Genomic DNA, 14,500 nt, shown 5'->3' with positions numbered 1-14,500 from the left:
TGAAGGAAATGCAAGTGAAGCTCTGCTTCACCTGAAAGGAGTTTTTGAGGCCTTGGATGGTGAGGAGGGAGGAGGTAAAGGGGCAGGTGTAGCACCTTCTGCGATTGCATTGGAAGGTGAGGTGGGAAGGGGATGAGGAGTTGGGGGTGATAGAGGAGTGGTCCAGGGTAAATGGGGGTGGGGTGGTGGTGGGGGGTGGGGGGGGGGGGGTGGCGGTTGGTTGCGGGCTATGTGTTTGGTGATGGCATCATGCTAGAGTTGGTGGAGGATGAGCCTTTGAATGCGAAGGCTGGTGGGGTGAAAAGTGAGGACATTGGGGACCCTATCATGGTTCTGGGAGGGAGGGAGGCACTTTACAGTCTTCAGGACTTAACTTAGAGTTCAACAACTTCAGACCATTAACTATCTCCTCCCTCTTTACCCCTTTTTAATCCAATTGGTTTTTTTTATTTCAATTTTTATTTTCATTATTTATTCATTCATTTTTAAAATCCCTTTTCCCCAAACCCCTTGCACCCCACAAACAGGGCCATCTGTTATTGGTTTCTATGTCGTGCTTTCACAGAGCGCCAACACTTGGCTCTTACCTTTATGCCAATATCAACATCTTCTTTACTCTTTACCACTACCATTGACATACCCTTTGTCATGTCCATGACACCTTTGTCAATCTCTCCTTAGCTCCCACCTATCCCTGACTTTCTATCTTGCTCCACCTGCCCCACCCCCTCTTAAGCAGTATAAAATCCATCACATTTCTACTTCTCTTTAGCTCCGCAGAGTCATGTGGACTCAAAATGTTAACTCTATTGTTATCTCCACAGATGCTGCCAGACCTGCTGAGTTTTCCAGCATTTTTTGTTATTTCAGATTTCCAGCATCCGCAGTATTTTGCTTTCCAGTTTTTCCTCACATCACTTTTGCTTCTTTTACCAATTACTTTAAACCAGTGCCCTCTCATTCTCAATCCTTTCATGAGTGGGAACAGTTTCTCCCTATCTACTCCGTCCAGACCTCTCATGATTTGGAATGCCTCTATCAAATCTCTTCTCAGCCTTCTTTTTTTCGAGGAAAACAATCCTAACCTTTTCAATCTATCTTCATAATGATGTTCATCATCCCTGGAGTCATTCTTGTGAATCTTTTTTGCACTCTCTCCAATGCCTTCGCACTCTTCCTGAAGTGTGGCACAATGAACTGGACACAATACTCCAGCTGTGGCTGAACTAGCATCCTATACGAGTTCAATATAACCTTGTACTCATGTCCCTATTAATAAAGCCAAGAATGTTGTATGTGTCATTAACTGCTCTTTCAACCTGTCCTGCCACCTTCATTGACTTGTGCGCATGTATAAAATTCTGACAGGGATGGACAGATTGGATGGACATACTGGATGCAGGGATGTTTCCTCTGGCTGGGGGTCTAGAACAAGGGGTCAGTCTCAGGATACAGGGTAGACCGTTTAGGATTGAGATGAGGAGAAACTTCTTCACTCGGGATGGTGAACCTGTGGAATTCTCTACCACAGAGGGCTATGGAGGCCAAATCACTGAATATATTTAAGGAGGAAATAGATAGATTTATGGACTCAAAGCATCAAGGGGTATGGGGAGAACGCGGGAGTATGGTGTTGAGATAGAGGATCAGCCATGATCATATGGAATGGCGGAGCAGGCTCGAAGGGCCGAATGACCTACTCTTGCTCCTATTTCCTATGTCCATCTGCTCCTGGACCCACTTTAGAATTGTGCGCTTTACTTGTCTCTCCATGTTCTTTCTACCTCACTCTTTTCTGCATTGAACTTCATCTGCCACTTGTCCACCCATTCCATGAACTTGTCTATGTACTTTTAAAGTTCTACACTATCCTCCTCATGGTTCACAATGCTTTCAGGTTTTGTATCATCCACAAACTTTGAGATCGTGCCCTGTACACCAAGGTCTGGGTCATTAACATATATCAGGAAGAGCAGGGGTCCCAACACTGACCCTAGGGGAATTTCACTACAAACTTTCCTCCAGTCTGTAAAACATCCATTAACCACTACTTTCTGTTTCCTGTCAATTTTGTATCCATGTTGCCACTGTTCCTTTTATTCCATGAACTATATAGTTTTGTGAACTTTGCTCACAAGACTGTTGTGCGGCACTGTGTCAAACGCCTTTTGAAAGTCCACCACGTCAACTGCATTGCCCTCTCTGTTACCTCCTCAAAAAATCCCAGCAAGTTAGTTAAAGGTGATTTTCTCTTATGAAATCCATGCTGGCTTGCTTTAATTAACCTACATTTGTCCATGTGAAAATTAATTTTGTCCTGCATTATTCCATATCTGTTCTTACCTCATTGAAGTTGGTTTTCTCCCAGTTAATGATTCGTACTTTGGATTGTTCCTTGTCCATTTCCATAGTCAGCCTAAACCTTATGATACCATGATCACTGTCCCCAAATCTTCTCCTACTGACACTTGATCCACTTGGCCACCTCATTCCCAAGAACCAGGTCAAGAGGTGCCACCTTTCTCATTGGACTGGACACATTCTGCCGTTGAAAATTTTCTTGAACATACTCTAGGAACCCTTGCCCTTTGCTGCCCTTTACATTGCTACTATCCCAGTCTATATTTGGATAATTAAAGTCCCCCATTATCACTACCTTATAATTTGTGCACCTCTCTGTAATTTCCTTGCAAACTTGTTCCTCTACATCCTTCCAACTAGTTGGTGGCCTATTAACAACACAGAGCAATGTAATTGCACAATTTCTGTACCTTAGCTCTAGTCAAATATTCTGTCCTTGACCCCTCTGGGAATCCTCTCTCTCCGCACTGCAATGCTCTCCTTAATCAATACTGCCTCCTCTCCCAGAATCTTGACAGTGCAGGAGGCCATTCAGTCCATCAAGTCTGCACTGGCTCTCTGAAAGAACATTTTACCTAGTCCCACTCTCCAGCCTTATCCCCGTAACCTTGCACATTCATTCTTTTCAGATAGCAATCCAATTCCGTTTTGAATACCTCGATTGAACCTGCCTCCACCATCCTTTCAGGAAGTTCGTTCCAGACTCCAAACACCATCTGGATGAAAAAGTTTTCCTCACATCACTTTTACCCCTTTTGCCAATTATTTTGAATCTGTGCCCTCTAGTTCTTGACGCTCTCTTGAGTGGGAACAATTTCTCACTATTTACCCTGTCCATACCCCTCAGGATCTTGAATACCTCTATCAAGTCTCCTCTCAGCCTTCTTTCCTCCAAGAAAAACTGTCCCAACCTCTCCAATCTATCCTCATACATCCAGTTCTTTATCCCTGGAATCATTCTTGTGAATCTCCTCTGTTCTATCCCCAATGCCTTCACATCCTTCCTGGAACTGGACGCAGTACTCCAGATGAGGCGTTACTAACGCTTCTTCCTTACCTATCTTTCCTGAAAACTTTGTATCCAGGAATATTTAACACTCAGTCCTGTCCTTCTTTGAGCCAGGTCTCTGTTATAGCCACAACATTGTATTTCCACATGGCATTCTGTGCATGTAACTCACCAATCTTATTTACCACACTGTGCATTTACATACATGCACTGGAACCCTGATTTAGACTTTATTACTTTCTCCCTTACTCTGACCCCACCTATTAACTTCCTATTCCTTATTCTAATGCTACCTTTCTCTCCCAGTATTCTATGCATCTTGGTATTCCTCTCTGATATTATCACCTGGTTCCCATACCCCTGCCAATTTAGTTTAGACCTCCCCAAGGGACTTAGTTCCAGCTCTATTTAGGTGCAACCCATCTGGCCTGTACCTGTCCCATCTCCTCCAGAGCAAGTCTCAATGTCATAAGAATCCAAAGCCCTCCCTCCTTCCAGCCATGCATTCATCTGCTTTATCCTTCTATTTCTATACTCACTTGCTCATGGTACTGGGAGTAATCTGGAGATTACTACTTTTGAGGTTCTGCTTGCTAATTTCCCACCTAGCTCTCTAAATCCCGATTGCAGAACTACATCCCTTTTTTGGCCTATGTTGTTCGTACCAATATGGGCAACGAATGCTGGCTGTACACCTACCCCACCTGCACCCCCTCTCAGGTGCTCTGCCACCACTCAGTGGTATCCTTGACCCTGGCACAAGGAGGCAACACACCATCCTGGTTTCACACCTGTGGCTGCAGAGATGCCTACCTATTCTCCTAAGTGTCGAATCACCCATCACTATTGCTCTTCCGGTCTTGCTTATATCCACTTGTACCGCTGAGTCACCTGTAGTACCAAGGACCTGGCTCTAGATGCACTCCGCTGATGAACCATCACTCTTATCAGTATTCAGAACTGAATGCTGGTTGGAGAATGGGATGCACGTAGGGGACCCCTGCACTCGAGTCCCCACATAGCACAGGATATGCATTCCAGAGTTTGGAGCAGCCTTGCTATTTTCTTATTTATTAGTTAGCCTTGCTACTGCTAATAAACCTTGTCAGCACTAATGTACCTTACTGCTATTAATAAACCTTATTACTATTAATAAACCTTACTGATACTGACAATTCCTACTAAGCCCTTACACACCTTACAAGTATTAATAAATCTTAAAAACAAAAGATACCAGCTACTCACTTGTTAATTATTAGTACTTAATATTGTTATCATTTTTAATTTCTCAGTTGTTTAAAATCAGACCCTAAGCAGCAATACTCACTACTCAATGAACTTACGACTTTCCTGTGAGGTCACACTTCAAATTTTCTTCCACATACGGCTCTGAACCCAAAGACTGTGTAACGGAGATAGCCCCACTCTCGTTGAATTCAGCTCTTCACTGGCTCTGCTCCCGTTGAACTCTGGGTTTTCCACCAATTCAGCTTTCGCTGAACTCTCAGCTGTTCACCAGCTCCACTCTCACTGAACACTAACGCTTTTCACTGGCCCTGCTCTCGCTGAATTCCCAGTTTTTCACTGGCCCTGCTCTTGTTGAACTCTCAGCTATTTTCCGGCTCCAGTCTTGCTAAACTTATGGCTTTTCACCCCATAGTGTTGACTGTTTGCTTTGTTGATTTCAGTGTAGTAAAAGTTCTTCTCTTTTTGTTTAAAACCATGGAATCTTATGGCTCTTTGCTCTTAGTATGTAACCTGGATTTCAAATTCCATCTACTTTACCAAAAAAAAGTTACTGATCCCTAACCAGATCATAACAAATTTTGGGGTTTTGCCTAGGATCGTAACAAAGTTTGAGGGTCTGGTCTTGGATCGTAACAATATATATTAGCATCAAAACAAAATAAAACTTGTTGGCAACTTTGTAAATAGGGCCCGAGCCATTTGCTCACCATGCAGGTTTGATGCTGAAGTAAGGCACATCAAAGGCATCCTGCAGGATAATGGCTACCCTGATCAGATCATTTCATGCTATATATCACGCAAACTCATGAACGGGCCTAAGGCCATCACTTTTGGCCCTGAAAAGTGCCCAGTCTACCTCAGATTATCCTGGAAATAAAAGGTATCTCAAAAACTGGAGCAATTTGAGGTGAAGCTAGCTGTTTCACGCTGCTTCTATGCAGTAGCAATACGAGTGGTATTTGCCACTAACAGGATGTTACCGTCAAGCCAAAAAAACTTTCTGCCTGCCACACAAATAAGAAATGTGGTATATGAATTTCAGTGCCAGTGTGATGCTAGGTATGTAGGCCGTACCTCTCAAAGACTGGCGGATTGTATCAAACAGCATATCTTGGCCACTGTTCGCAACGGGCAAGGTACTGACTGTATCTAACCAGCCTGTGCTTGCTAAATTCTAAACACAGTGTCCCACATTAGATGTGATTCCAAGATTGGACAATGTTTGCTAAATAATCCTCCGTGTGCTAAGAATTACACTGACAACCAATTTAAGATTGTCAGTCAGGCTCGCAATGTGGTGCATTTACGTGTACTGGAAGCTACATTTATTAAGACACAGGGCCCTGTTCTTTGCAGACAAAAAGAACATGTACACACATTGCGCCTGTTTCAGCTAAACAAAATAAGTGACATCTATTCGCTGGTTCATTCCTCAGGGCAATGCCTTAATCAATCAGAGTCAAGCTGCCTGGTTTAAATTTCAAACAATGCTTTGGCAGTTAACGGTCAGTCACCATCACTGGTGCATTCTCCATGGCAATGCCTTTATCAATAAGAATCCACTTGCCAACCATTCAACACTGTCTATTCACATACAGTATAAATTGTTGTTTCCCCATATATTGGTATTCTTGCAAAGTATCCTGATGAGTGCAAGACGAAAAGCTTCAACATCTTTTTTCAGCAATACAAAATATAATAATATTTGCATTTCTTTTTATTAAAGCTTGTTGCAAAAAATGATAGATTAAGAAATGTTCTTTGGTTCTGTACATTTCTCTAATTTTGTTTTTCTAATATCCTCTCACACTTTAAAAAAAATTTACAAAAAAAGTCAGGAGATATTTTATTTATGTTCAAAAGAGCTATCATGATGGAAACCTAAAAAAAATCTCGTCCGTAATCAAAGGGAGACCAGGGCTTGTTGAGATCCCTCTCAGATATAAGTTTTCAAACACTGGCAGTGTGCACAGAATTCAGCCAGAACTTAATTACAATAAACAAGTACATTTCATATTTTAAAAAAACTCTACACACAATTACTTTGTTTTTAAATATTAAACAATCTCTGCTTTGAATAAAAAGAGTCTGTATTTAGAAAAAGCATGTGCTCAACGCAGCAATATTTTGGGGTCACAGATTTAATTTCCCAATTTAGGTCCGAGTTTCTGATCTCACTGGCACTGCTGTGGTGAGGTGCAAAGCAGAGGCTAGAGGGCCAAAGGTAGAAAGGCAGGAAAATATGGAGATATATTAGTGGGGAGAGAAACAGGTAGATATAAAGAGAGAAAAATACCAGAGAGGGGGGAAATGGGAGAGAGAGATGGAGATAAAGAAGCAGAGAGGAAACTGATACAGAGACAGATGAGAGAAATGAGTAAGTATATATGTAATATATAAAGAGAAATACACAAACACTGGAGAGCAAACAGAGGGAGATTGCAAAAACAGGAGGGGAAAAGAAATGATGGAGGCTAAGGGGAAACATAAGAGTCAGTCAGATAGGAATAACTAGAAAGCAAGATGTCCCAATGGCCAGCTAGGAGTAGGTCTCCTCGAGCTCATGGCCACAGGTCGCTGCAGCAACCCAGACAAACTGTGGAGGAAAATAATATTTGTACCCCCCACCCCTGAAAAAGACATTGACCAACATCCAATCAGTAGTGTGACATGGGACCAAATTTCCATTACTGAGCATCACCTTTTATAGTTATTCCCATAAATAAGTGACATTAACTCGACTGTACAACACCCTGTATTACAGTATATCCTTCAAAAAAATGCGCAATAAATAGATTTATTTTTAAATTAAGCTCACAGTAGGTGACTAAAGAGTGCTGTTTTAAGTTCTCATCAGGACAAAATTTAACCACTACCCTTCAACTAATTTATCTATTTTTCTTTACACATTTGAAAATTAACCATTTTAAAAAAAACTCTGCCCCAAGAAATTAAACATGCAACAAAGCTAAGTAATGATGGGACTCTTAATTAGACAGGGAAAACAGAAGGCAGACAGATCAATGTAAAGGACAGTGCAGGATTTGTCTGTTGTTATTGTTTAGTCACAGTTTAGGCTGCCCTCAACTTTGTGGATCTTTTGCAGCTTCTGAGAAACTGACGACTTGGAAGAGGGGAGGCTTAAAGGAGACAATCAGTTCAGCACATACCCTCCATGTTAAATAATATTCTCAACTGGGTCTGACCATCTTCAGCTGCATAATTAGAACATTGTGTTTTCAAACAAGGTGATCTAATACATTGCATTTTACAATACATGCTGAAATCTCAATAAAGTGAGATTCATCTATAGCACATACCCATCAACTTTACATATGGCAGCAAAAATAAAATGCATATCGGTAGTCTTTGTATTGAACCTTAGTGACCATTAGGAATTTCCTCAATTAAATAACTGGCAATTCAGGTACAGTGGAATCCTTTTATATAGTGATCATTCTCCATAATAATGATCACAGATGGCTTTCCAAAGTAACACCATCTGAAATTTTTGAAACTGTTAAAATTATTGTGGTTGTTTATATAATCATCACCAGAATAGAGAAGGTTTAAGGATGAGCGGGGAGGGGGAGGGGGGAGCTGAAAACTATGAAGGGTTTTATGAAGGTTAAGAGGAGATCTGGTAGAGGTTTAAAATTATGAAGAATTTGCTCAGGTAAAAAGAAAGAAACTATTTGCAGTGGTTAATGAGTCATTACCGAGGGTGCATAAATTTTAGATCATTAAACAAATCAAGAGAGGTGTTAGGATTTTTTTTATATACGTAATATGCAATGTCCCTATAAACCCCACCCAGAAAAAGGTGGGAGAAGTAGAATCCATAACAGTTTTTTTTAAAGGGAAGAGATAAATAATTGAAAATAAAAAATTTAAGAGGGAATGGGCATAAATGGATAGCTCTCAGCTGGCACAGGCACTATAGACCAAATAGGCTCCTATCTGTACTGTAAAATTCTGATTCTGTCAGTTTTGGTTGTTTGCAGCAAAGATTTTAGTAGGAGCTTTAACTATTGAAAACCAATTACCTTAATTTTAATAGTTAACATAGAAATAAGTAATAATATTAATGGGGCTCCTATTTGGTCTTAGCTGTGAAGGATGCGGAGATTGACACAGAATGGTAGCAATCATGAGACTCAATTTCATCATGTTAAACATGAGTTTGACCATAGATGTGGGGCTACAATGCTGCAGCCTTTTCTTGGCCATGCTTGTATCTAGCTAGGCTCTGAGCAGGTGGTGGAACCTTGCAGTTTATGCCCTGAACACTGCACAACTGAGCAATTTAAATGGCTGAGCAGTACGTCATTCAGAATACTGGTTTATGGTGTAAAATGATGAAAAGAATAAAATAAACATTGCAACATTTGTTTTATAGCACTAAGCTCAACAGCACAGGGATGAAAAGAAACTGGGAAGTATAGAGGCGCGTGGGGGCAAGGGGAAGATGGGAGGGGGGGAGAGAAGCACCAGGGTGAGGGGGGGGGGGGTGCTGAGATGTAGAAACTGACAAGCATAGGAATAAGAAGAAGCTGAGCACCGCAAGAGCGATGGAAGTCAGAGCAGTTAATTAACCAGCTGTTCTAAAAACGCTGGTGATTGCTGAGCAGCACGGTTAACGCTAACAGGATTCCACTGTACATAATATGGTAGAGAGAGTGTTTTAAATATACACAGGTCATTAGCACCTGTAAGATGTTAATGTTTCAGCTGCGGCTGATCAACTTTTAACAAGTACCTCAGTCTCAGGAGTTTTGGATTCTGAATAAGCTCCCTTTAGCACTTTCATTTTCTCTTCAGAGAAAAAAAGCACCAGTCAAAATGACAGCCAGTTTTGATGGAATTTTAAAAATAATTTTTTCTTCTTTCTTCACAAATGCTGACAGAACTATGAATTTTCACAATTTTCTCTTTTTAATTCGTATTTCCTGTCTTTTCTGCACTTTCCTTTTTACCTATAAAAATTTTTAAAGTTCTGCAAGACTGCAGCTACATTTTAATCTCTCTTGTACAGTGCTATCCTTTTTTAAACTTAAATCTTTAATGTACTTTTTTAAAAAAATCAACTCATTACAAAAAAATTAATCTGTTATTTAAAAAAATACCTCTGCACTATCTTCTTTGCATCACAATTTACCTCTATTTCACATGAAGCAACATTGCAAAACTGCATAAAATCAGGCTTGATTACTAAACTTTCACCTGCTTGATAAGTCAACGTAGTGCTTTAGGGAAGATTTATGGTACTTTCACTGTGCAATGCACAGTTCTGAAGCTTTGTTATATAAATTATAAAATTATAATTTTGCTTTGTTTCCTCTCACTGGCATGTTAATCCCTAACATCCTGAGCAGATATTTCTCCATTCACTTGAGCTTCTAACCATCCAGTGTATCACATCCCTAGTCACACAAAAACTCAGGAACATGATGGCAATTTTGCTTCCATTCTTCTTATTTGAGCAAGGGACTTGTTAGCATAAAACTTCTCTCTCTTTCAGTCCAACTTCTCCAGCACTGATGGGAAATAAACAAGGCTCAGCTCACTGCCAAAGTCACACACAATGGCGGCATTGTCCAAGACCAACAATTGTCGAACAAGCTGCAACTCATTATTTTTGCCCAGGTAGACGGTCTGAAGTAAGTCCCCGTAGCCAATGTCCCAGAGGCTAACACAGCCTTGACCCCCAGTCACTAGAAGGTTGTCGGATATCACCCCTAGACTTGCGCCACAACCGATGTCCTGCAAAAAAGTAATAAATAAAGAATGTAATGAGAAAAAAGGACACGGAAAATCCACTAGAGACAGTTTTTAATGAATCAAGGCGTTTTTTCCTTAGTATTCCACGGAATTCAGAACTTTCTCAAAAAGTCCCTCTCTTTTCATTGGGATTATTTTATCATAAAACATTACTTTCTATAAGACGGTGTGCTGATTAGACAATGGCCTTTCATTCTGGGATTTAAGTTCAAAGCTTTTCTAGAGTGATGTGATGAGACTCTTCTATCTGTTGGCTTTAGGGGTTATTATGTGAAATGAGTTTGGCAATCTCAGTTCAGTTCCAAGTAGGTATAGAACCAGAAAGCAAGGCAGTCTCACTTAGAGAGGATGTTGACATGAAAAGTGGAAAACTGTCACTGATTTGGGCTGATGCAGGTCAGTGAATAGAATACATGACGATTTACTCAGAATCTACATTGTGTTCTACTTAAATTGACAGTGACACTGGTGCCTGAATTGTAGATCCTTCCTGTCAGTCACCTTGATGAGCATAAAATCTACAACAAAAGCTTAAAAAAAAAGTAAATGTTAGTGCAAGCTGAATCTGGGACTTTATTGTATGACATCTGACATTGCAGATGCCCCCTGATGCTCAGAGAACATGTATGTAATGGGGTAATGGAGGATATCACTCCAATAAGCTGACCTGTTAACTCACAGGCAACACAAAGTGCTTTTATATCGTTTGCACTGACATCTTGCACAGCTGCAGTAAGTTTTAAGTTAGTCACCAGCTTTGAGCTCAGTAAATGTGCTATTCTTAAGCTAGTCATTCCTGATAGCGATGTCATGCCCACTGGTGCTTTGCAAATGTACACTGACTGCAAATCGGGATTTGAGCTGCATAATTTGGGTCTAACTGCACAGAAGACCAAAGCACTTCAGTCAGTCTCCTGATCGGTTTCCAAGGCAACATTACAAAAGAAGCTTAAGATGTGAACCTTTTAAAAAAATGTTGGGAAGGGTGCATTTATTACCTATCCCTAGATGCCCTGAGGTGGCAGTGGTGGTGGTTGGTCTTTTCCATAAACCATTACTCGATAAATCCTTGTGCTCCCAGTTTGTTGATAAATAGGGTATTCCAGAATTTTAAGCTAGCAACAAAGGAACAGTGACAGTTGTCTAAGCTGGGATGATGTTTGTTTTCGATATACCTCTCGACATTCTGATAACGGAAGTCAAAGGGATGGCAGGTGCTGCCAAAATAAACTTGTTGAATTGCAGCTAGCATTATGTTTCTTGTAACTTATTCTATTTATGCCAAACTTTAAAAACTATTCGTGTGAAATCAACATCATGAATAAATCTTAAAAGTCAACACTATGCCTCTTTGTGGTTTGTTGCCAGTGCAGCAGACAACAATGTTAGTGGAGCTGTGTGGTGTGGATTTTAAATGTTTCTATTTTAAATTGTTTCTGCAAGCGTTATCCAGTGACAGTGACATTGCTGGAAATTTTAAGTATGGTATGAGGAAAGGTTTGGCTCAGTTACGAAGCACTTTGCAATTGATCAGTCTATCAATATTCTATATCTAGGCTCATGCAAGATGAATAGCTATTTGGATAAGATACAGAATTGTGATCCAGTACGTGCCTGCAGAAAAAACACAGCTGAGATAGGCAAAATAGAAATCATTCGTGGAGAAGATCTGCAGTAATTCCAATATTGTTCAATGGGCAGCAGAGTGTTTATAGGGTGTGTCAAAGCACCAATATGTACCATTGAACACGAGAAGCATAAGATGACAACGCTCCATCTAGTTCATTTTCTACCATCCTGGTAGTTGCATGATACAATGATAGTGAAGCTGTAGACTAATCTTAACAATCATTGTCTATCAATTACTCTACAACAGATGCAGACATGATGTGAGGAAAACCCTCAGTGGCCGACAATTTACAGAACATGGGTCCCAAGCATGTTACACTTACCACATTTCATGACTCAAATTACTGGTATTAGATTAACGGGAAGACCTACTTCACACAGAGAAAAGATCATCTTAGAATACTTAGAGTCATAATGGCACAGGTGGTGTCCATTTGGCCCATCGAGTTCATGCTGGCTCTCCGTAGAGGAATCAGTCAGTTCCATTCCCCCAATTTATAACGGTTACCCTGCAAGTTTATTCTCAAGTTCCTGTCCAATTTCCTTTTGAAATTAACCTTAGTCTCTGCTTCCATCATCATAGTAGATGGTGAGATTTAGATCATTACCACTTGCTGCGTCAAAAAGTTCTTCCTCACATCCTCTCTTACCTCTTGCCCAAAATCTTAAATCTTTGTCCTCTAGTCCTTGTACCACCAACTCATTGGCACAGCTAATCTAAACCTTTCATAATCTTGTACACCTCCAATTTCCCCTCAGCCTCCTTTGCTCCAAGGAGAACAACCTCATCTTCTCCAAACTGACCATATAGCTAAAATCCTCCATCCCTGGAATCATTCTGGTAAATCTCCTCTGCACCCTCTCAAGGACCCTCACATCTTTCCCTGTGATGACAATACTGATGTATGTTTGAGAGTAGCCGATACATCATCTCAGCTTTGAGTGGTATGAGACTAGTTTAGGAAAAGGTAAGATATTTTCAAAAGTTTTACCTTTAGCAAAAAAAGTAACTTAAAAAAATATATTAAATGTATTTATTTGGTCTTAATTGTCATTTAGTTCTTCTCATGTTTACCTTGTCACGCTTCAGATATCATATTTTAAGTGTACTTAGCATCTAATTCACTGAGCAACACCATGAGATCTGCTAGGAAAATAAAAAAAATGTCACTGTTTTTGGTCCCTGCCACAAACTCTGTTCCATTTCTACCGACTCCATCTCCCTCTCTAGCACTATCTGAGGCTGAACCAGACTCTGCCTTTGGGTTGGTAGTCTTAGAGCAGACTGCTACACTTTTCTATCTTCGCTTGTTGAATAGACTTTGTCTTTTCAATTTAGGTTTGGCTAATGGTATTCCAATCAACACAAAAAAGGCCACAAGAGGGAACAAAAGCTTCAGAACCTACCTGTTGAATGGAATAGAGTTTGATGCCAGAGTTGCGATCCCATATACAGATCATGTCATCCAGTCCACCACTGATTACACAGCTTGATGTGCAGATGAGAGAAACAACATCACCACGATGACCATGCATGTGACTCACTCGGCTTCCAGTTAATACATCCCAGAGGCAAATAGCTCCATCTTGCCCACCGCTAGCCAGCCCCATTGTCTGAGGGAGAAAGAAGAAATTTCAAGTACCGTACAGCATCTGCGAAGTTCATAAAGCTGACTCGTTCTCCTACAAACATTACTGAGGCCACGAGTACCTCATGCTGAGTACACTTAAATCAGTCCTTTGGGAGTTGAAGATAAGTACTAAAACTTCGTCAATGCTCATGATTCATTCACAGAATACATGACATGGAATACATGACTGAGGTGGCACAAGGAAAGAAAAACATAGGAGGAATACGATAACTAACTCTCATAAGATGGCACAAATGTGACCAGTTGTTAATAGTTTTTATTAAATGTAGCCCATTTACCAGAAAAACTTAAACACGTAGGAAGCTATATTTTAAATTCATTATGTGAATCAAGTGCATAAGTTAAACTTTCATAACTTGCGAATGTTGGCAACCATCTTGAGGGTAGGTTAACATCATCCCTATTTTGTGTTCTTGCTGGTCCCTCGAGTCATATAGTATTGAGCCCGCTTGTAGTTGTTGATGAGTTCCTGGCTAGTTGCTTGGACACAACAAGAGCAGGCTGCTGATGGTACATTTTTTTTTCATATAATCTACAAAGCAGATGGTCTAAGACTCCATTGCAATACTGAATGAGAGCTGCGTTATTAGATGTGCTGTCCTTCTGGCTATTCTGATGGATCTAAAAATTCAAGTAATTAAATTAGGAAGTTGTCGCGGATAATATCTTTTCCACAACCAATGCCATCAGCAAAAGATTAATTAGCTTCTCATCTCATCGCTGTCTGTGAAGTCTTATTTTGTATGAAATAGCTTGGTGTTTTTGTCTGCAAAAAGTAATACTTTTAAATGTGAAGGGCATGGAGATGTTTCTGGCACAT

The 14,500-nt window shown here is 40.4% G+C and overlaps 1 protein-coding gene across 1 annotated transcript in view; it reads right to left on the bottom strand.

Moving 5' to 3' along the window:
• Positions 1-9,139: 9,139 nt before the first annotated feature.
• The window catches only part of scap (SREBF chaperone), a 171,160-nt gene continuing 165,799 nt past the window's right edge, over positions 9,140-14,500 (bottom strand). Inside the window, exons 22-23 of the mRNA XM_078540912.1 lie at positions 13,436-13,642; positions 9,140-10,381 (exon numbers count right to left, since the gene is read on the bottom strand). Of these exons, the coding sequence (XP_078397038.1) occupies positions 10,136-10,381; positions 13,436-13,642 (453 nt within the window). The 3' untranslated portion in view covers positions 9,140-10,135. The remainder of the gene's footprint in view (positions 10,382-13,435; positions 13,643-14,500) is intronic.

The sequence above is a fragment of the Cetorhinus maximus genome, chromosome 4 (genome assembly GCF_964194155.1).
Source record: "Cetorhinus maximus chromosome 4, sCetMax3.hap1.1, whole genome shotgun sequence".
Lineage (NCBI taxonomy): Eukaryota > Metazoa > Chordata > Chondrichthyes > Lamniformes > Cetorhinidae > Cetorhinus > Cetorhinus maximus.
Note: the sequence above shows the minus strand (reverse complement) of the source record. Positions and strands in the feature narration are given on the sequence as shown.